Genomic DNA, 23,636 nt, shown 5'->3' with positions numbered 1-23,636 from the left:
TCCTTCTTTGGCTTGGTGATAATTCTTTCCATTTGATTACATTCCTGTCAAGTGCCTTGGGATCTTTTATTACGTTAAAGGCACTCCATAAAAGCAATTTCATGTTGTTGTACATTATAGGACCAGGGGTCATCCAGAACACCTTGAATAGGTGGTTCATATCATTCAGCATTGTCTAACACTTGGAAGTGTTGTATTAATGGGAAATAAAGGAAAGAAAACTATAAAATAAGTCAAAAAGGAATAAAATGCATCAGATTTGATAAGTGGTGGAAGGTCTAACAGAAACAAGACAATAGAAACTCCAACAGAAACTACAGAACTATTAATACACAGTTGCAAATGACTTCAATTTTATTTGAGTAAACTTCATTGTCATGTGGACCTCAAAGGCAGTGTGAAGGGTACAAACTGTCCAGGTGCAAAGCCTAACAATGAGGCTTCATATATAAAATAATGCAGCATCATAGGATTACCTCAAGTTGTTGGATAATAAATTGTTATTGGAAGTAGCAGAAACTATATTTGAAAGGTTCTGTCTTCAATTTTATGAAAACATGCAACAAAAACATTATCGGGTTATACAGGTACCATGATTTTATTTATGGAATTATTTCAAGAGCATTTCCCAAGCAACGATATTAACAGATAAAGGAAGTCATGAAGGTCATGATGAAAGATTTTCAACCATATTAAAGCTTAATACTTGAGTTCTGGCATGCTGAAAAAAACTATGTTGAAACTCAAACTGTTGGGAGTAAGGGAGAGTGTAAAAATAAACCTATAAAATGGTGCCAGTAAGTTCAATTCAAACAGTTAAGCTCTTAAAATATGCCTTGAAAAATACTTGGTTTCTATGTTTTAGGAAGTAATGCCAAACAGAAAGCAAATGAATAACACCTACCCTAAGCTGACAAGGTAAGCTAATACCATTTACACCAAATACAAAGTGCTCTCATTTTGTTCTGAATTACGTGCCATGTTCACACACATTTGCAAAACCTGTTTCAGCATTGCATATGTGAATGCTGCAAGCAAATGCGATTGTTACTGAAACACAGGTCACCAGCCTGCACACACACACACAGCACGCTATAGTCATACCACAATCCAAACCAGCCCGGCTAATTCAAACTGTCACGATGCAACTTTTCTATTTTCATCAAAATAATCCAGACACAGCAAGGTGAAAGTTTTAGGTGTTTTACAGGCTTCAAATGTATGTTAAGAGCCCTGCTGCTCCACAACAGTGACCTGCAAACAGGTGGGGAGGAAAGCAAGAAAGTTGTGTTCTTCAGGAAAGGCCTTAGTGTGAAATCATTTTTGGAAACAACATTAATTTCAAATAGAGACGTGAATTTTTACATTAAAGTTTGCATTTCCTTGAAAAGAGGATACTTCAGCATTATCTATATACAAAGTAAGCAATTGTTTGAAAATTCAAATTACTAGAAAGGTTTGTTGTGCCTTACACTAGAAATGACAAAGCCAGGGTGTGGATTATTTCAATTTAAATTACTATCTTTGGAGCCAGTGGGCTATAATCTCATTTTTAAAATTACCAGGAATGCATCCTCACAACCTCCGTCGTAATTCATCGAGAAACATCTGTAAAGGAAAACCAGATGATACACAATTTCTACTTACTTCCACTCAAACCTGTAAAGACAAGCTACATTTGAGATTTTTGGTTTTTTGAGATACTGCTGGAAGGGGGGGGGGGGGGGGGGGCGCCTGGGGGGGTAGAGAGACATGGACGGACGACAATGGACAAACAACTCCTCACTATCTATATCTTCCTAGCTGGGAGAGCTGGTAACATTTAGTACATTATCTTCTGCCAAAGGCATCCATTTAAGCAGTTTCCTCCTATAATTTATTTCCCCATTTGTAAGCATATGATAAGAGACATCCTGTAACTTTTAAAACAAAGTACACTGTCACTTTGAGGGAAGCTGTACAATTCAGTCTAACAATACTTAAAACGCATGCATTGACTCTCTTGTATTGCTGCAGTGTGTATATGGGCTACAAAAGCCATTCTTATGATCCTCCACAGTTAATCAATTTGTAGCTCAGGTTTCCCTCCCTCCAGATGTTCTACAAAAAATAAGAATTCAACACTCATTATTAGTGTTAACTGAGTTCTCAAATCATGTGTTCTTGGAATTAGTGATGTGGTGTTTGAAGGAATGCAACATTTGACGCTAGGTTCATTTTTTAATGGGTGTACAAACCCTTTCCTTATCCTTGACTCCTTGACATGTATATTTAACCACTTCCTACTTTAGAAGGGCTGTAGAGGGAGCACAGGAAGGAAAGGAAGTGAAGGAATTATTTAGAAACTTTCTACATAGATAAGCCAACTTCCATTTTATCATTAAGCTTCATGTACAATCAACAACTTACCACTTCCTTATTAAAATGTAAGCAACAACACCTTAGTGATGAAATGTATATCCAATGGTTCACCAAAAAATATTCTTCTCTGATCTCATTACTTTTCCCATTGACGATTGTGAACACTTACATCTAAACCGATAACATTACAAGTACTTTGAGAACGCAGAGTAACTAAAGCTTATTGAATACGGGCATTTTTTCAAAAGTATGAAATTCTGAAAGCTCTTGAATGCTTGTGTGAGTGGGATATATGGATTTGATACACAAGTGAAAGAGCCTCCAGTTAATCACTCCCTAATATGTCCTTTTTAACTCGAGTTATCGAATAGTACCAATATATTTTTACTGCTAGTACATGATGAAATGTAGGACCTTGAGAAAAAAATAAGGGTTCATAATGATGAAATATATATCTTTTTAATTAAAGTTAAAAGCTTCACACAAGATAAATTTCGGCAATTGGAATCCATTTATACACAATTTAAAACTAATTGCTACCTCTTTAATGTTGGATATATGACGTATTAATTTATCTTAAATTATCCACATTCACCATGGAAAATTTAATTAGTGATTAAGGAACACAATAACTCAGGCTTGTCCAACAATCTGACCTGTCATGCCTTTGTATACAGCCCGTGGATTTACTCTTCAAAATATAGGTAGGTAAGTTCAATGAAAGATTCGGAAGGAGCTGCTCCTCCAATCACAGGCCGTTTTTCTCCTACGTTTGCTGCTGATAGGCTCACCAGTGAGCAGTGTGAAGGTGAGTGGCTTCTATTTTGTTTCACAGCACATGCTCTCTCTGCCTTTGGTGTCACTTTCTATCTCTCGTCCTCCCACAGAGAAACCTGCCCTAGAGGAGCACAGGGGTCAAGATGGTGGAGCAGGCCAGGGAGGCCATGAGGATAAAAACAAAAAAACTGCGGATGCTGGAAATCCAAAACAAAAACAGAATTACCTGGGAAAACTCGGCGGAGAAGAAAAGAGTTGACGTTTCGAGTCCTCATGACCCTTCGACAGAACTTGAGTTCGAGTCCAAGAAAGAGTTGAAATATAAGCTGGTTTAAGGTGTGTGTGTGGGGGGGCGGAGAGATAGAGAGACAGAGAGGTGGAGGGGGGGGGGTGTGGTTGTAGGGACAAACAAGCAGTGATAGAAGCAGATCATCAAAAGATGTCAACGACAATAGTACAATAGAACACATAGGTGTTAAAGTTAAAGTTGGTGATATTATCTAAACGAATGTGCTAATTAAGAATGGATGGTAGGGCACTCAAGGTATAGTTCTAGTGGGGGGTTTTTTTTATATAATGGAAATAGGTGGGAAAAGGAAAATCTTTATAATTTATTGAAAAAAAAAGGAAGGGGGAAACAGAAAGGGGGTGGGGATGGGGGAGGGAGCTCACGACCTAAAGTTGTTGAATTCAATATTCAGTCCGGAAGGCTGTAAAGTCCCTAGTTGGAAGATGAGGTGTTGTTCCTCCAGTTTGCGTTGGGCTTCACTGGAACAATGCAGCAAGCCAAGGACAGACATGTGGGCAAGAGAGCAGGGTGGAGTGTTAAAATGGCAAGCGACAGGGAGGTTTGGGTCATTCTTGCGGATAGACCGCAGGTGTTCTGCAAAGCGGTCGCCCAGTTTACGTTTGGTCTCTCAATGTAGAGGAGACCACACTGGGAGCAACGAATGCAGTAGACTAAGTTGGGGGAAATGCAAGTGAAATGCTGCTTCACTTGAAAGGAGTGTTTGGGTCCTTGGACGGTGAGGAGAGAGGAAGTGAAGGGGCAGGTGTTGCATCTTTTGCGTGGGCATGGGGTGGTGCCATAGGAGGGGGTTGAGGAGTAGGGGGTGATGGAGGAGTGGACCAGGGTGTCCCGGAGGGAGCGATCTCTACGGAATGCCGATAAGGTGGGTGAAGGGAAGATGTGTTTGGTGGTGGCATCATGCTGGAGTTGGCGGAAATGGCGGAGGATGATCCTTTGAATGCGGAGGCTGGTGGGGTGATAAGTGAGGACAAGGGGGACCCTATCATGTTTCTGGGAGGGAGGAGAAGGCGTGAGGGCGGATGCGCGGGAGATGGGCCGGACACGGTTGAGCCAAAGCTTCCAACCTGATAGTCGCCCAACCTCGGACGGCCCGCTTCTATCTCCTACCCAAAATCCACAAACAGAACTGCCCCGGTAGACCGATCGTCTCAGCTTGCTCCTGCCCCACAGAACTCATTTCTCGTTATCTTGACTCCCTTCTCTCTCCCCTTGTCCAGTCCCTTCCCACCTACATCCGTGATTCCTCTGACACCTTACGTCACATCAACAATTTCCAGTTCCCTGGCCCCAACCGCTTCCTCTTCACCATGGACGTCCAATCCCTCTACACCTCCATCCCCCACCAGGATGGTCTGAGGGCCCTTAGCTTCTTCCTCGAACAGAGGCCCGAACAATCCTCATCCACCACTACTCTCCTCCGTCTGGCTGAACTTGTTCTCACACTGAACAATTTCTCCTTCAACTCCTCTCACTTCCTCCAAATAAAAGGTGTGGCTATGGGTACCCGCATGGGCCCCAGCTATGCCTGTCTCTTTATGGGGTATGTGGAACATTCCTTGTTGCAGTCCTACTCCGGCCCCCTTCCACAACTCTTTCTCCGGTACATCGATGATTACTTCGGTGCCGCTTCATGCCCTCGTCGGGACTTGGAAAAATTTATTAATTTTGCTTCCAATCTCCACCCCTCCATCATTTTCACGTGGTCCATCTCTGACACTTCCCTTCCCTTCCTTGACCTCTCTGTCTCAATCTCTGGTGATAGACTGTCCACCAATATCCATTACAAACCCACCGACTCCCACAGCTATCTCGACTACAGCTCCTCACACCCCGCTTCCTGTAAGGACTCCATCCCATTCTCTCAGTTCCTTCGCCTCCGTCGCATCTGTTCCGATGATGCTACATTCAAAAACAGTTCCTCTGACATGTCCTCCTTCTTCCTTAACCGAGGTTTTCCACCCACGGTCATTGACAGGGCCCTCAACCGTGTCCGGCCCATCTCCTGCGCATCCACCCTCACGCCTTCTCCTCCCTCCCAGAAACATGATAGGGTCCCCCTTGTCCTCACTTATCATCCCACCAGCCTCCGCATTCAAAGGATCATCCTCCGCCATTTCCGCCAACTCCAGCATGATGCCACCACCAAACACATCTTCCCTTCACCCACCTTCTCGGCATTCCGTAGGGATCACTCCCTCCGGGACACCCTGGTCCACTCCTCCATCACCCCCTACTCCTCAACCCCCTCCTATGGCACCACCCCATGCCCACGCAAAAGATGCAACACCTGCCCCTTCACTTCCTCTCTCCTCACCGTCCAAGGACCCAAACACTCCTTTCAAGTGAAGCAGCATTTCACTTGCATTTCTCCCAACTTAGTCTACTGCATTCGTTGCTCCCAATGTGGTCTCCTCTACATTGGAGAGACCAAACATAAACTGGGCGACCGCTTTGCAGAACACCTGCGGTCTGTCCGCAAGAATGACCCAAACCTCCCTGTCGCTTGCCATTTTAACACTCCGCCCTGCTCTCTCGCCCACATGTCTGTCCTTGGCTTACTGCATTGTTCCAGTGAAGCCCAACGCAAACTGGAGGAACAACACCTCATCTTCCAACTAGGGACTTTACAGCCTTCCGGACTGAATATTGAATTCATCAACTTTAGGTCGTGAGCTCCCTCCCCCATCCCCACCCCCTTTCTGTTTCCCCCTTCCTTTTTTTTCCAATAAATTATAAAGATTTTCCTTTTTCCACCTATTTCCATTATATAAAAAAACCCCCCCACTAGAGCTATACCTTGAGTGCCCTACCATCCATTCTTAATTAGCACATTCGTTTAGATAATATCACCAACTTTAACACCTATGTATTCTATTGTACTATTGTCGTTGACATCTTTTGATGATCTGCTTCTATCACTGCTTGTCTGTCCCTACAACCACACCAACCCCCCTCCACCTCTCTGTCTCTCTATCTCTCCGCCCCCCACACACACACCTTAAACCAGCTTATATTTCAACTCTTTCTTGGACTCGAACTCAAGTTCTGTCGAAGGGTCATGAGGACTCGAAACGTCAACTCTTTTCTTCTCCGCCGATGCTGCCAGACCTGCTGAGTTTTTCCAGGCCATGAGGATCAACACAGTGGCAGCAACAACGCCTGCCCGGAGCAGCTGGAGTCTCCGAAGGGAAAAGTGAAGAAGTTTGTCTTGGCAACTTCAGAGCCATCCTGAATTACTCCTCAGAAGTAAAATATCCAAACCTCCTGGGCCAAGGTGAGGGGGAGTCTGTGCGTGTGCAAGGAAGCCTGTTTGAGCCAGTTCGCAAGTCCGAGAGTGGGTGGGTGAGTGAGTCTGTGCGAGTGCGGGGGTGAGAGCAAGAACCCTGAGACTAAGTGAGCCGGACACATGCACGCACCGTTCCCCTCCTTGCTCCCCAAAACCTATCCACAAAGAAGACCAAATGGGGAGAATAACCCAGGCTAAAAGGTAACCTGCTTCTGAACCCCAGTTCTGTATGAATTCTGCTGAGGCCAGCCTGGAGTGTGTGTCACCAGAGGCAAATGCAAGGTCAGTGTTAGTTAAACCCAATTCCTTAGTTCAGTCCTGATCACCACCTCTTACCTGGTGGCCATGATTTGGGGCCTAGTCTGTGTGTCTAGCTCTGCTTAAGTGAGAAGGCAAAAAGGTCTTATCAGTTAGCTTTGCTGCTTGGCACTTTATAATAGTTATTTTTGTTAGTTACTCTTAAAATCAATTTATTGCTTTGATATTAAATATGATTTTCAAAAAGAAATCCATGTTGTGCCAAACCTTAACTTGCTGAAAATGCTCATCAGCCCCTTGAGTGAGAAAAAAAACTGAAAGGTGGCCCATCACGTGAAAAGACTGGACAACTTTGCAATAAATGCACTGGAAAGGCCAACAGAGGCTGACGTGCCATAACCTTTTTGTTGCTTTGATAAATGTTTCACAACACATTATTGCACTACCTGCCAGATCTTATTATTTTCAAAAGGCATGTTTAAAAATGGCCTGCTAGTGTTTGCCCAGGCATGGGAGATCAATAGTTAAAACAGCTATGAAAATGCGAGATAGTATTTGTACACAAAATTCACACTGCAGCTGTAGATTTAGAAGAAGGATTGAGATAGGGAGCACAGTTAACTAGGGAGTATGCATTTCCTTGATCGTCAGAAGAATGATTAAAAATAATAGACAACAAAACGGATTTCAGGACATTAAAGATTTAAATGTTGATCTAATATTATTAACAGTGAAGCTGGAGACTGGAATCATGAAGATACAATTTCCATTGCACATTGTAGAAGCTTTATTTGCTCATAAGGAAAGGTTTAAAAAAAACAACTATGCATTTATTGAACATTGGACCATAACTTCTGAGCTCCAGAGCATTGCATGGGGGGGGGGGGGGGTGGAGTTCTCCAAAGATGCGCTGGGGAACCCCCCGCCCTCCACATTATCCCTGAAGTAAGGTTTGCACGGCAATTGCCTGGAAGTACAAACTTCCCCAGGGCAACTGTTCTGCACTGGGAACCATCTGAAAACGCGATTTAAACTGCAAACTTCCGATAGTTCCAACTGGGCTACATCAATAGTTATGCAGAAAAAGTTAGAAGAATTGAAATCTCTTCTAACTTCTGGGTAACTACTGCACAGACCTACATTGACCCCGCCATACACTGCACCATTCCCCACCCCTCTCCCTCTCACCTACACAGGGCACCCCCACCCAACCCCATGGGGACTCAGCTGGGCTCTCACCATCTGCCCCCCAGAGAGGTCTGACCTGGACCTGATGAGGCTCAACCAACCCTAACCCCAAAATCCTACCCTCTTACTTTCTTCCTGGCCTATCAAGGAGCTTTAAACTTATCTGGTTTATGGCAGCTAGTGCTGTAAAGTGGGGAACGTGGCCTCCTTGCATCCGACAGAACTTCACTCGTTGCTAGGCCCCGGGGACACGCTGCGCTGACTGGATCACACTAGGCCTGAGGCAGAAGGCCAGGCGAGATAGAATCAAAAGAAGTTAAAACTTAAGGTATAAAACTAGGGGCGGAGTGGCAACCCGACTAATTGCCATTCCAAAGAAGTTCATTGTACGAGTAATGGGATTAATCATATCACAGATGATCATTAAATTTTATTGTAACGTCCTTGGCCTGATCTCAGTTAACCTTTCTGAGAAATTCGAAGCTGAACAGAATCAATTAACATGAACACTTAAAAACTTGACCCTTTTTGGAACTAGCCATTCCTGACAAACAATTCCCAAGGTGAATACCCAATAAATTAAATGGTCAACTAATTTTTAAAAAATCTAGCCTTAAGAAATGTTGAATTATACTTATAAATGCCATTTATAAAATATTGCCAATGATTGATTGTTACCAGAGAGTACAGATAAAGAAAATAAAGCACTAGTATAACAGGGATCAAATAGTGTACCACAAGCATCAGGTTAAAGCTTCAACATCTTTTTCCCGTTGATCTAGTGGTTAATTTCTGCCAGTTTCTCCACCTTGGCATATCCAAAGGTCTCATATTGGAAGCTAATTTTTCCTCCAAGTGAATGGAAACACGAGGAGGTGGATGTTGGCTTAACTGATAGCCTTGGCTCACAAAACAATGGCACTAGTAATAATGATGATAGTAATAGAGGCCATTTATATCCAATGAAACTACACCCAATATAGCCATTACTACATAGGGAATTGGGGGTGGGGAGAAGAGAAACAAAATCTGTTGGAACAAAGGAAAAACACATTAAAAATGTATCATTCAAATATTTCTCTATGGATTTGCATCAAATTGTACTCAACTCAGGATGAAGGCATCCCTGGCAAGGTTATCATTTATTTATTACTCATCATTAGTTATCCTGCACAATGAGTGGCTTGCTAAGAAATTCAAAGGGCAGTTAAGGGTTGCTGTGGGACAGCTCTCAAGTATAGGTCAGACCAAGTAAAGATGGCAGATTTCTTTCCTTCGAGATCAGTGAGACAGCTGGGTTTCTTAAAATAACAATCTGACAGATTCATGGTCACTCTTACCGATACCAATTTTTTATTTCTAGTTTTTAAGTTTGCATTAGCTGGCCAAAAGATTGGTTAAAACCCCCAGAACCATTACAAAAAAATCTCCATTTTGCATCAAATTTAGGAAAAATATGTGTAGTTTATTGATTTAGGATGATCTCACCTGTGATGTTGACATTCGTGATGTGTCCTGACGTCCGGTTAAATCTGTTGAGGAAACGTTAACAGGAGCGCCACGATGTAACCTCATGCTCACTTTCCGCTCCCGTTCCATGCCAGAAACAGGGCGTGGAGACGTGTTAGCTGAAGAATAAAAGTCAAATAAATGCCAGTCATACTTCACAATCATGGGGAAAAAAAAACGAGTAAATTGAATATTCATTTGCTTAATGGTGTTTCAAAAGTGTGTTGCCATGAAAAGCTAAGCTTATCATATGGAAGGGTTTATGGTAGTGATGCTAGTGATGGTAAGGAAAAAACTTTCCCTTAAAAAATTAAATTTCCAGCCCTGCTGTCCAGTTGTGGATTAAGCCATATTCATAGCCATTTTGAAACCATTCCATTTTCAAATGCTTCATATATGTACACATGTTTTCACAAGAAAAATATGTTAAAACATTTCCATTCCTACCATAAAGATATTCAAGTTTTTACACTGATTTCTTGCTGAATTGTGTGGCTCGATAATTAAACGGCTGACCTCTATTATTTGACTCTAGATTGCAAACGGTGAACAAAAGCAGAACTGTCAATTTATCAGTACCATCTTGGCAACGGATGACTGTTTTCTAAATCACTAATTTGACACTGGAACCACATTTGCCAGATTTCCAGTTTTCAGATGCTGGAATTGGATTTAAACTGGTTTACCAAACTAAACTCATGCCAATAATATACTGTTATTTGCTTTATGAACTAATCATCTACCATATGCTTAACATATTGTTTCTTGTGAAAACACAGGCGCGTAGTGGAACATTTTGAAAATGGGAAGTTTTCAAAGTGGCTATGAACGCAACTGGAAAATGAAAAATCCAAATCCATTCTACAGTTTATTTGAATGTATCATTTTAAAAATAAGGCCAAACATTGTAATTTCGCAACAGCATTCATTGTAGCGAGCCCCATGGTTAGGCTATGAATTAATTCCATCAATAACAGTTCTCATTTTCAGTCAGAGCTGTGTGGTGACTAGCTGTTTTTTGATAGAGTTGTAAACATTACTAGAGCTACTTGAACAGCAGAAAACAAGCACAGGAACAGATCGCTTGTTCTTTTGAAGCTTAGGGTAAGAATTAGCTTTTTTTTAAAAGTATGGTTTTTAGGGGATCCCTAATTACTATTACATCTCTTGCAATAGTTTTGGTAAAGTCTAAACTTGCTACTCCAACAAATTACTCAACAAGCCCCACAGCTCTAATTATATTGAATACCTTATCACTTGTAGCCTAATCACTAGTCTGCACACAAGTTCTGCACCACTGTATGTACTTTCTACATTACCCAATTTGGGTAAACTTGTAATTTAGTCTGCACTGGCAACATCAGCAATGCAATGATGAATTTATTAGACATGAAGCTAATATAATGTGCAATTAGCCCTCTCCCTAAGTGAGACTTCCACATCTCAATGAACCCAGTGAACAGATCAAGGCTGCATCCCACATCATGCCTAGTTGCACAGTGCAAGATGTAAATCCTTTGGCAGAAACACTTAATTGTTCAACTTTTTAAACAGGTTATCTCTTTTCACCAGCAAGCTTCAAGTCTGTAATAGGTATTTCAGATATTTAATGTGACTGGTATCTTAGGTTCTACATAGAATTTTACAGCATAGATAAAGGCCATTTGGCCCAACAGGTTCATGTCAAGGGCCCATACCCCACACAAACCACCTCCTACCTTATTTTGGTTAACCCCATCAGGATATCCTGCTATTCCTTTCTCCTTTATATATTCATCTAGCTTCACTTTAAATGCATCTATGCTATTTGCCTCAATACCTTCATGTGATAGTTTATTCCTTCATCATGGTAAGCAATGGCTTAAACAATAAATTATACAGAACTTTTCAAAGTCTCAGTAATGTATAACGACCTGTCTTAAAGACCAGCACAATCAAGGAATGCAGATTTCACTGTATCCTTAGGATTGAGGGGTTACGAAGCAGAAATGCACAGTTGGAAGTCCTCTGTACAAAGTGTTCCAAGATGGCTCTTCACTTGTAAGAAGACATGTTGAAATGGGATGACAGAACAATAGGTAGTGATTGAGAAGTACAAAGATATAGTTAGAAAAACAAAAGAGATGTGGCAAGGTAGAAGGTACAAGCCAGGAGAAAAAGTCATTAGTGGCAATGAAGCAAGTACTGTGACAGATATGACATGAGCTCCTCACATAAGTGTGGGTGGTGGAAGAAAAAGATTTTAACAACCTGTGCAGAAGAGGAGTTTGGAATTGTTTTTACTCTCAATGATGATATTGGAGTTGTAAACAGTTTCTCAAGCAATGGTACAAGCTTTGTGGTAGAGTCAGATTTGGTTTTGGACAGCTAGGCCAGTTGACCAAAAGTGTTTGAGCCATAGTAGGCTTGGCATGTTAATGTACCACTTATTTCCCAAACTTAGGAGTAATTTAGTGTGTGAAAAATTTTATATCTGTATCAATTCAAAAACGTTTTCTATTAGATACTCCAATATTGATTCATATTTATGGCACAGATCTTTTATGTAAACTTGCAATTAAATTTTATTGCCAATGGTGATGTATGATATAGGCAGGATGTACCAAAGAGGGGCAAATATCTGACATTTCCTCATACTAGAAGTAAGGAATTGGGTTTACCTGCATTTGGGTGGTTGTGCTTTAGCATCACCAGAGGATCATCCTGGGGTTTAATACAACTGCAATGGGGTCTTGGAGGTTGACAATTGCAGTGACTTGCTGAAGGTTAACAGAATTAATATCCTTTCATCTGGCATTACCATGAAGGTGGGACCTAAGGTTTGATAGGACTGTGGAAAGCAGAACTGAGTTTTGGCTCAACTGGGGGTTCATTCAATTTGAAGTGGGTTCCAGGTATCTGTCAGCAGTAGAGAAGGAGGCAGGACAAGACTAGTCGAGGACTGAGGATTCCCATGTGGCAGGTGTCCCTTGCAACTTTCTAAGGTATCACTGTTAGCTCATCAATTTTGTTCTTTTGCAATTGATTTATGAATATCTAATTTGATCTTTCTCACACCTATAGGCAAATTGTTATGATTTTAATTTGTATCAACAGAACACAGGTGGTTACTCCAGCTTTCAAAATAGAAGTTCCGCATCTTGGTTAACAATTAGAATATTTAAATATTTCAACTGTATAAAGTGGTGATAATCAAACTGTTGTAACGATTAAAATGTAGGATATAATTAGGATAGCTAATTAGAGGCTGTTTGAAAAGAAAGATGAAGTGCTTTAAAGGTCAGTAGGTACATTTCTTTTTGCTAAGTCCTGCCTGATTTCCATATTTGTTTATCGCGTAAGAGGTTTCTAGACAATTTTTGCTATCGTCCTGCACCCATTACTGTTCCTTAATACTCCTCATGCTGAATTTGCGTTTCTAACTCACTTGTTTTATGATGATAGCAACTCAAGTTGGAATGATGTTTGCAATGAAAGCAAATGTGCAAGGTTACCAAACTTTAGTTTATTTTCTTAAAATATAGTAAATAAAAATTGATCTAGATAAAATCTCAGGCCCTTATCCTATTATATCACATAGATCATGACTCATAGTCTAAAAGCATCTGTAAGTAAATTCAGTTAATAGCTTTATCTTACCAGTGTGGGACGTGGGGGTGAGAGGCGTCTGTGGTGCCACTTCTTGATTTCCTCTCAGCCTCCCAGAAGCAGTTGAGGGCAATCCCCGTGCTGCTGGATTTCGACCGTGCCTCATTCGTTCCTCTCGTTCTCTCCGTTCACGGTCATCATCTGCTGCTCTGCTGGCTCCCTGAAATGATTCGAAGGGGAAAAAATGTAATCAAGGATCATTTCTGCTGAAACGTTAATCAATTTCTTTTACTGAAATCAGTTGTAAACAACAAAATAATCTGAAGAATGACTTGTCTAGCATTATTTCTATGTTACTGAACAAGACACTGAAGATACTGAGGACTTCAAGACATATGATTGGGATGATTTTTCAATCCTTTTTATAAACAATTCAGGGCATGTTAGGTATATTAGGGTTAAATCAGCAATAGTCAGGTTTCTGACATTAATTCAACAATGGAAAACAATGAGAAACACGAAGAATGTCCCAACTGACAGTCAAACCGTTGATCTGAAGACAATAAAATTTCTTCCATTCTGCATAAACCTGCATCACGGCTGGAAAAGGGCATCCAAGCAGACGAGAGAAGCATGCATTGCAATTTCATTTACAAACTAATTATGGATAAAACTTGCCTTCAGTAACCACCAGATCAAGGAAGTTGCTAAAGCTATCTGAAAAACAGCCAGATTTTGGAGAGCTAATGACTGAAAATTTCAATTGTAATGTAAGCTGCCTCATAAAAATCTAGTTCATTTGCCCACTTGCTGGTGCAACAGTTCCATGACCTGTAAGCATTGTTTTGCTAAAATCTTGTGCTGTTTCAGTGAAGGGATAAATTCAGGATTATGAAAGGAATGAATAAAATGGGATATTTAAAAACATTTTTCCCCACAGGGGGTTATCATATCATGGATTTATTTTTTTTACAAGTTATTAGAATACTAAAATGATTTAAGAACCACAAGAACATATGAAATAAGAACAGAGGGGGCCAAAGGACCCCGTGAGCCTGCTCTGTCATTCATTGTGTTCATGGTTGATCTTCAGCCTCAACTCTACTTTCCTGCCTGCCCACTTGCTCTATCCCTTGACTCCCTGAGACGCCAAAAATCTGTGTTAGTTAGACTCAACAATGAAGCATCCACAACCCCAAGGGTAAGGAATTCCACAATTCAATGAGTGAAGAAGTTTCTCCTCCTAAACGATCGGCTACTTGTCTTGAGACTATGCCTCCATATTCTAGGTTCCCCAGTTAGGGGAAACGATCTCTGTGCCTATCCTGTCAAATTCCATCAGAATGAGATCACCTCTCATTCTCCTAAACTTCAGAGATTATAGGCCCAATTTATTCATCCTTTCATCTTGGACAACCCTCTTAGTTGAGGAAGCAATCTAGTGGATCTTCATTGTACCGCCTCCAATGAGAGTATATTCTTCCTTAAATATGGAAACCAAAATTGTGCATAGTTCTCCAGGTATGATCTCATCAAAACCTGATACAACTGTAGCAATACCCCCCATATTCTTGTACTCCAATCCCATTGCAAAAGGTCTTCATGCCATATACCCTTCTAATTTCTTGCTGTATACTGCATTCTAACTTGATGTCCTTTGTATGAGCACACCCAAGTCCCTCTTGAACATTTAGAAGTTTCACACCTTTTAAAAACTATTCTGCTTTTCTGTTCTCACACCCAAAATGAATAATCTCTCACTTCCACACACTATCCTCTATTACCTTGTTGCCTGTTCACTTAACCTGTCTATATCTCCTTGCAACTTCATGTCCTCACAATTTATATTCTCACCTAGCTTTGTACGATCAGCAAACGTATGTACATTCCCCTTGATCTTTTTGTCCAAGTTAATATAGATTGTAAATAGCTGATGGCCCAGCACTGATCCTTACAGAACTCCACCAATTACAGCCTGCCAAACTGAAAATGCAACATTTATCCCTACTCTCTGCTTCCTGTCTGGTAACCAATCCTCTATCCATTCTAATATACTCCCCCCAACTCCACGAGTACTTATTACTTGCATATTAACCTTTTCTGTGGCACCTTAGTGAATGCCTCTCAGAAATCCAAGTATACCACATATACTGGCTCCCCTTTACCTACCCTACTAGTTACATCCCCAGAAAAACTCATAAGAAATTTGATAAACATGATTTCCCTTTTGCAAAACCATGCTGACTTTGTCTGATCATACTATGATTTTCTAAGCATATTAAGACTTCCTTAATAATATATTCCAGAATAAAAGCTCATACAATCTATTTTATGTTCCTGGATAGTTTACTCTCATTCCATGTTTTCCTCTTTTTGTCAACTTGTTGGTTGCCCTTTGCTGATTTCTAAAACACTTCCAATCCCCAGGCTTACAACTATTCTTTGGAACAATTGAGAGAATTGGAAAGGAATATAAAAGGATGAGGAAAAGGGATTAAAAGCTTATAGCTCAATTAAGGAGCTAGTACTAGCGTGAATGGCTGAATAGCCACCTGTGTTATATTGCCTAGAATTTTACAGCTTCCATTGTCAAAAATGGTATTTATTCACTGCAGAACAAACACCTACAAACAATAACCAGAATACCAGAACACAATGCTCTTCCACTAGTAGAGCCATAGAAAGATTACAGTACAGAAAGAGGTCATTCAGCCCATCGTGTCTGCTCCAGCCGAAAAGAGAAACTAACCACTCATTCCCATTTTCCAGCACCTGGTCTGCAGCCTCGCAGGTCACAGCACTTCAGATGCAGATCCAGGTACCTTTTAAATGGGTTGAGTGTTTCAGCCTTAACTACAACTTAGGCAGTGAATTCCAGACGCCCACCACCCTCTGGGTGAAAAAACTTTTCCTCATGTTCCCTTCTCCCAATCACTTTAAATCTATACCCCCTGGTAACTGACCCCTCAGCTAGGGGAAACAAGTTTTTCCTGTCTACCCTATCTAGGCCCCTCAATTAGGTAACCCCTTAGCCTCCTCTGTTCTAAGGAAAACAACCCTAGCCTATCCAATCTCTCCTCAGCTGCAATTTTCTTGCAATATTCATGTAAATCTCCTCTGCACTCTGTCCATAGCAATTTTGTCCTTCCGGTGACCAGAACTGTATACAAAATTCCAGTGTGGCCTAACTAGCGTTTTATACAGTTCCATTATTACATCGCTGCTTTTGTATTCAATACCCCGCCCAATAAAGGAAAGCATTCCATATGCTTCCTTGACCACCTGTTCTGCCACCTTCAAGGGCCTGTGGACATGCACACTGCGGTCTCTCACTTCCTCAACTCCTCTCAATAACTTCCTGTTTATTGAGTAATCCCTTGTTTTGTTTGTCCTCCCTAAATACATCACCATACACTTTCCACTTCTCCACCCACTCAACCAAACCATTGATATCATTCCGGAATCAAAAGCTGTCCTCTTCACTATCAACTACATGGCCAATTTTTGTATCGTGGGATCTTTAAAATTCTCCTGAACAACCAGAAGAGGACAAGGCTCTCACTGTTCAGGTGAACATTATTTCCAATAAAGTAGAACTCCATCAGCACTTCACTGGAATTTATACATTAAAAACATGGAGTGGGGCTCTTTCATAAACTTTTTGACTCAGAGATCAGAATGCTTCCAATAAACCAGGCCTGACATGAACAATCTTAAAACAATTCTAAATAATATGAAGATTCAATCCTGAAGGCGATAAAAATACGTGGTAAGCAGGTTACTAACAAGCACCAAAGTACACTTCAGTTTTATTTTGCCATCAGAACTTTAAATATATGAGGGATGCACAGAACACTCTTCTGCAATATCAGCAGTAAACACAAAATAAACGTACAAATTTGAGCATGTTCCAGTCAAAGACATAGTCATAAGAGAAGCCTTGGCGGTGGAAGAGGTTACGAAATAATTGCCTCAAGTAGGAGTAGTCTGGTTTGTCATCAAAACGCAGGGAGCGGCAGAAGTTCAAGTATGTGGCAAACTCAGCTGCAGGGAAGAAAAAGGACAGTAAATTACTTGTGTTTTCAAACTTGGTGGTGCTACATGCCCAGAAAGATCTGAAAATTAACTTCCTTTGTAGATGTGGTCTGAAAAGCTCAAGATAACCAAAGAGGCAGTTCTGTAGTAAGTGGTTATTTTTGGATTGAGACAAAAACAGATCAAATCTAGTTGAAACATGTAGTTCATTAGCCCCTGTAACACTTCATACCTAATTAATCTTAATGAAAATCTTATGCAAGGATTTTTTGCTGTTTAATTTTGACCATTTATAAGACCTTCAGGGTTCATGATCACAGCCACCCCACTCCAAAAAGGAAAATGTGGGATGTACCGTAAACGTGGGTACTAAATGGAAGGTAATTAAAGAAAGAGACAAAATATCAGTATGAGCAATAGAAATTGTTGTACATATGGATAAAAAAAATGAATGCCTCCTATGTTGCTCCCTCCTTGCTCCCTCCAACAGTTCTGGTTGCTTCTGGGGGAGGTGGGGGTCAGAAACACGAATCTGTAAACTGCTTTTCAGCTCTTAATTTTGTTGTTACGGTCCTGAAAATTGAATCAGAATACTCTAATCTAGGTCAGTTTTCTAAAATGCTGAAATCACCTGGAGATGTAATACCTTGAAGGACTCTATATAGAGTCTAACTGAGAACTAATAGGAATTCACTTCACCAAGGAAAATGTGATAATCACCCCAGGGCTTCTTTAACAACCATCAAATTTTGGGAACTAATTACTCCTACCAGTTCGTATGTTGTAATCATGAAGTAATAGTGGCTTATTTCCCACAATTTAATACCACAAATCAGAAAGATTGCTGTAACAATACATCATGACAGGTGGCCGCTTGACCCCGATGATCAAGAGAGTAGGTCTCCACATATAATACTGTATTGTTGTCAGGAAGACAATCTTTATACGTACACGAGTAACCTTTGCACAGTACTTCAATGGGTGTCGACATTTTCTTTTCACTAATGCGTTCATACTTCTGCCTCTTTGTTGCTGCCTTCAGACCTTGCCAAGGCAACGATCCCAAGTTAAAGTACATCAGAACATAGCCCAAGGATTCCAGATCATCACGGCGGCTTTGTTCTGGAAAAGAGACAGGCACACTAATTTGGGACACCACTACACAACAACCAGGTTGGAAGTTACCATTTCTTTGTTCAGTGCTGGAAATTTACGGTGAAATCCAGTTTCCAAATTTGTATAAAGTCGTAAAAGATTACAGTATTAAAAACCTCACAGCTACCAAATATTAAATGTGAATTATCCACACAGCTTTATTGCGGCACATATACTTTGAGTTACAGTTTTTCCCAAAACACAAATCCTAAAATTGAGGGAATATATAACTTTTCATATACAACAATAGCCAGACATGTATATAGATACAGTACCTTATCATGTCTCTCTGGCACCCCACAATACTTGACGCAAAGATTTGCTCTGAAATGTAGCGACAGTGCTGTGGGCATCAAAGAGCCACAGCTAAATCCCAATAACAGCAGTGATACGAGTTACAATTCAATCCAGCTCTGGTTGTGTTGAACTGGTTGGGTTGACTGAAGCAAAATGACATGCTTATGGATTTAAGGCCCTTTCATCAATCTAATAGGTTGGTTGTGATATGTAAAGAATAATAATTGGCATAAACCTGAGAGTTTCTAACTCAGAAGGTAATTCAGAGGAGTGCAACTGCCTACCTATTCCCAAATGGGTATTGATTGAAGCATATCGAGCTGTTCCTGTAAGGTTCTTATTCTCGCGATATGGTATATGTTGGTGCGTCCGTGCATCCCGGTACTTTTTTGCTAGCCCAAAGTCAATAATATAGACCAAGTTGCCTTTCTTTCCCAACCCCATTAGGAAGTTGTCAGGTTTCACATCACGATGGATAAAATTCTTCGAATGAATGTATTCAATTCTACTGATCTAAATAAAAAGAAAGGGAAAAAAACAGCTTTTATATGGGAAAAGTCAGCAAGTTCACGTGGATTATCCTTTTATATAAAGCTGAAATATCAACCCTTGCATCCAACTTTGAGAGAATGGGTCAGCCCACCTTTTGATCAATCCTGAAGTAATTTTGAATGATACAGGATTAGCAATATATATTGTCTCCCCATGCCCAATCTTGCAAAAGTAACTTGGGGACAAAGCAAGAATTAAGTCCGAGTTCTAGTATGGAATCAAAGCTCCTACCACGGAGTTACTGAAGTGAGCTATTTATGAATTACAAAATAGGCAAAAATACACAATCCAACCTATAATTACTTATACTGAAATTGTTTTAAAGCAAACTACTGGATGAAACAAGAGCTATTCATTTAGAAAATTATATTTATCAACACTGTACCACTCTTTCCCCCATACCAACCTGATCTCTTTCTACAAGGATAATTTCCCCACCTTTACCACTTCAGTCAACTTGCACCATATGTAGCCATGCTTCCCTGGTCTCCGTCAGGCTAATTTGGCAATAATACTATATCCATTGCTATCAGATGGTGCCTTTGGAGTGAAATTTAGAATGACAGAGCACAATCATACTGCTGGCAGTGGGCCTTTCATATTAAAGCCAGCTACAAAGGCCCTGAATTGTTAATTTTTGAGATTAGGAAAGCGCAGCTGAAAACGCCTGCTTACTTAAGACAACTGACCTCAAACTGCATGTCATTAATGTACATGGGAATCAGTTTGGGACTGGACTCCCAAGAAAAACTGGCACTTTTGCATCAATGTGTACCCGAAACAACTTTCATTGAAGCAAAAAGTGGTACTATAACTACACCTGCGCGATCAATCGAGAGCCAGATGGGGTTCATGGAGAGGAGTCCTTCCATCCTTGCTCCTTCACCTTTGAACAACTGGAACCAGGAACACAGAGGGAAATAGCGATTACTAACCCATCTTTTACCACATGAAGCCCTAAAGCTTTACATTGCTTGACTCCCTCTTTCACAAATCTCTTCAATTAACAGTTGCTGGAAAGAAAGGCACACATTATATCAGGATATTGTTAGTGGGTGTAAACTGGGAAGGAGAAAAAATACAGAGGTTTCATCCTTTAGCTGGTCATTCCACAAACAGAACACAAAAAAGCAAGCGCAATACTGTTTCTTACCATCTGATCAGCAAGGAGAAGGACTGTCTTAAGGCTGAATTTACGAGAACAGAAGTTAAAGAGATCCTCGAGACTTGGTCCAAGCAGTTCCATTACCATCACGTTGTAATCTCCCTCTGCACCACACCACTTAATGGTGGGAATGCCAACTACAAAAGAAACAGACTTAAGGCAGGTGGACACAAGGGAAACATAAAAACTACTGTGAACTTGCATTTCAGCTAACTTTTGAGGCTTAGGACCAGAGTGTCTTAAAACTAGGCTCCAAAGTGACATCTTATCTGTTGTGTGAACATATAACTATGGTCTTCAAAGAAAAGAGGCCACTTTCAAATTATAGGTCACAACTCGTAACTGATGGCCATGGAAATGTCTAAGTGCAAACAAACATTTTCCACCAAAGCCAAATATTGGGAACATTTCAAAGTCGATAAAACTTTAAGGTAGTTTACACTTAGCAACAACATCCAAAATGGTGCAAAAGTATATTCTTCCATACTTATCCCATATCATGTCACTTGATGTCTAATAACCAAATTATCCAAGTTTTGTTAGAAGAAATCAACATCAGATCTAAAGCAGCCCTTTCTCATTTTGTGTGGTAACTAGTGATCACAAGCTTAGCAACTAAATACCAAGCAGAACCAATGACACTCTGCAGCAATTCAGTTTCAAATTAATTAATTTTACATGTGATACAAGCCAATAGTCCACCCAACAACTTCTCTTCAGAGACAATGGGATACAATTCAATGTCTTATAGTTTTCTAGAATAAACTGCTGGCCTTTAGTGCCACCTTCTGCCCAGTAAACACTGCTACAGGAAGGGCAATGGCAGCCACTTTCTGCAGGAAATGGCCAGACCATAATGTTGCAACCCTCATGGCTATAAACAAGTTTAAACAAGTTATTTGTTTGAGGATTCTTAAAACCATATCCAGGAGAATAGTTAATCACACTCAATGTCTTGAAAACTTCAGCTAGTTAATTTTGGACCACAGCTGAAACATGACAAAAAAACCCTTCAAAATGGGGAATCTTCTCGATCTTTTGTTTCCCACCTGGTTAATTTACAGGGCTATACATACAAAGTTAGGAGCAAGATCCAATCGCTTGTTTAATAGAGAGCTAGAATTCAACATCTAAATTCCCCAAACTCACTTCTGCACAAGATTCAAATTAGTTTCAAGATGTGTGAAAAAAATGGGTGATGTAAACGGCACTTCTAAATTGTGCTTGTATATAAACATATGTACAGCTTTATCTGTCTGCACTGCGTCTTATTATGCTGCTCAACTTGGCCATTTTGATTGTACTTGTGAAAACTGAAGGATAAAAAAAGCTGCTATAAGATAATTTCATCAGCACAGCACACTCATGTGTGCACTGTGTTGAAGGAAGAAATCCAAATCTTCTAAAAACATTTGAATTTCGCTGAATAAACTGAAATAACTAATAAGCTTTGATATCATGAAAAAAAAACTATCAGGATACCACAGGATGTACCTCCTAGTTCTTGCCGACTGTACAAAAGGGCAGTTTCAACAGCTAGCAGGAAAACAGGTGAGATATAAATTTATCATTGCATATATGGCCCCTGTAGAAACTGCACAAATATTTAATCAGAAAGACAAATGAACTAATCCAACATTTACTGAACCCTTTTGTAGAAAGAGCCATTCCCATTTTTTTAAAAAACAAAAATGAAAAAGCCTCATTGCTATGTTTCAATACTGTCATGAATACTCTCATTTTCCCAAGACACTAGTTTCAAACTGCTTTTATAATTGCACAAATTTCTAGTGCTGTCAATTCTGACATCCAGGTCTGGTACATTTGGCTGCAACCAGACAGTGAACTTGCTGAAGTGTTAAAAAGATCCAGTAAATAATCTTCCACAATATGAAAGGAGTTTAAGATACTCAAATATTGTAAGGGAGCTGGATCACTGAAGTTAAAAATCAATGTGCTCTGCTTAACTTCTCAAATAGGAACCACTCGCCATTAAATGAAAATACAGTAAGCAACGTGCTTAATGGTTAATTCCAATTTTAATGTGACCATTTTGTGACCAACTTCTTTTTAAAACCAGTACTTCCTATTGTGAAGAAGTTTGTTTTATTAAACTTCCAGTTATTACAACTCCCTTGACTTGTACACATGCAATATTTTTAAAATTATTTAATAATTGGCGGCAAGAACAGCCAATTTTTCAAGTTACACTTCAGAACTCATTAGCTTCACATCCAAATGGGTACTTCCAAGAGATTCTTTTTAATGGATTTCATGCATGCATATTATTTGGAGAGAGGTGCCCAATGATAGCTGATAGAGCTGACAAAATAAGATACCTCAGCTGTGTGGCTATGAACATTAATTACTTTACATTACATTATATTTCACCAATCCAGGACCTAAAGGATAGCAATTCAAATCAATTCCATTTTGTACCAAAGAATAAACATTCATAACCTGTTTAAGCACAACAGAGGTTGAAATTATTTACTGATTTGGGGTGGGGCACACTACACCATGAACTCAGCCTAAATTACGAAAGTGAGAACATGAAACTTTCATTGTCAATGGAAGTGTTGCACTGTTTTTTTTAAACCATTACAGGTTAGGCCATTATATTATATTGGGGAAAATGAAAGAGGTAGGAAAAAAGCAATCAGGGTTTTCTTACTGATCCAAGTTATGATCCCTATAGAGACCAGTAACTTTTAAAAAGAAATGCTAACTTTCAATAAATGAAAAGGATGACAGGACAAGATTTCCTGTTAAGATTTTTACTGCAACAAGCAAACAAAAAGCAGCGTTGACCAAACAGTATTTCATAGGCAGCATATAAACTACAGGAAATAACTTTCCCCTTTTAACCTTTAATACAACTGAAAATCCCACGCTAGTTATAATTCACTCTGTCCCTTAAATAGACATTCAATTCTCCCAGAACCTGCATGAAGAACCATCGAAACTGGCTGCCTCTAGCTGCTCTCTCTCTCTCAGACCCTGGCAGATTGACTTGTCTCAGAGTTTCAGGAATATCTTTTGGAAAGCCTATAACCTCAATCCTACAAATGGCTTCCTATGGGCCCTTTCCCTTACAAAGCCCATCCCCGTGGCAATGCGAATCACATAGGTTGTGTAGCCAGGTAGAAATGCTA

The 23,636-nt window shown here is 40.2% G+C and overlaps 1 protein-coding gene across 4 annotated transcripts in view; it reads right to left on the bottom strand.

The window, feature by feature from the left end:
* The window catches only part of LOC121293638 (casein kinase I), a 53,365-nt gene that overhangs the window by 6,602 nt on the left and 23,127 nt on the right, over window positions 1-23,636 (bottom strand). For 2 of the 4 annotated variants that reach the window (XM_041216801.1, XM_041216799.1), the window contains exons 3-8: window positions 20,470-20,618; window positions 19,049-19,277; window positions 18,264-18,434; window positions 17,173-17,321; window positions 13,329-13,497; window positions 9,669-9,808 (exon numbers count right to left, since the gene is read on the bottom strand). In XM_041216801.1, coding sequence (XP_041072735.1) covers window positions 9,669-9,808; window positions 13,329-13,497; window positions 17,173-17,321; window positions 18,264-18,434; window positions 19,049-19,277; window positions 20,470-20,618 — 1,007 coding nt within the window. Of the gene's footprint in view, window positions 1-1,537; window positions 1,609-8,233; window positions 9,210-9,668; window positions 9,809-13,328; window positions 13,498-17,172; window positions 17,322-18,263; window positions 18,435-19,048; window positions 19,278-20,469; window positions 20,619-23,636 lie in introns of those variants that run through there. The other 2 variants (XM_041216800.1, XM_041216798.1) reach the window with 2 other exon arrangements.

Source organism: Carcharodon carcharias, chromosome 22 (assembly GCF_017639515.1).
Source record: "Carcharodon carcharias isolate sCarCar2 chromosome 22, sCarCar2.pri, whole genome shotgun sequence".
Taxonomy (NCBI): domain Eukaryota; kingdom Metazoa; phylum Chordata; class Chondrichthyes; order Lamniformes; family Lamnidae; genus Carcharodon; species Carcharodon carcharias.
This window is presented reverse-complemented; position numbering and strand designations above follow the sequence as displayed.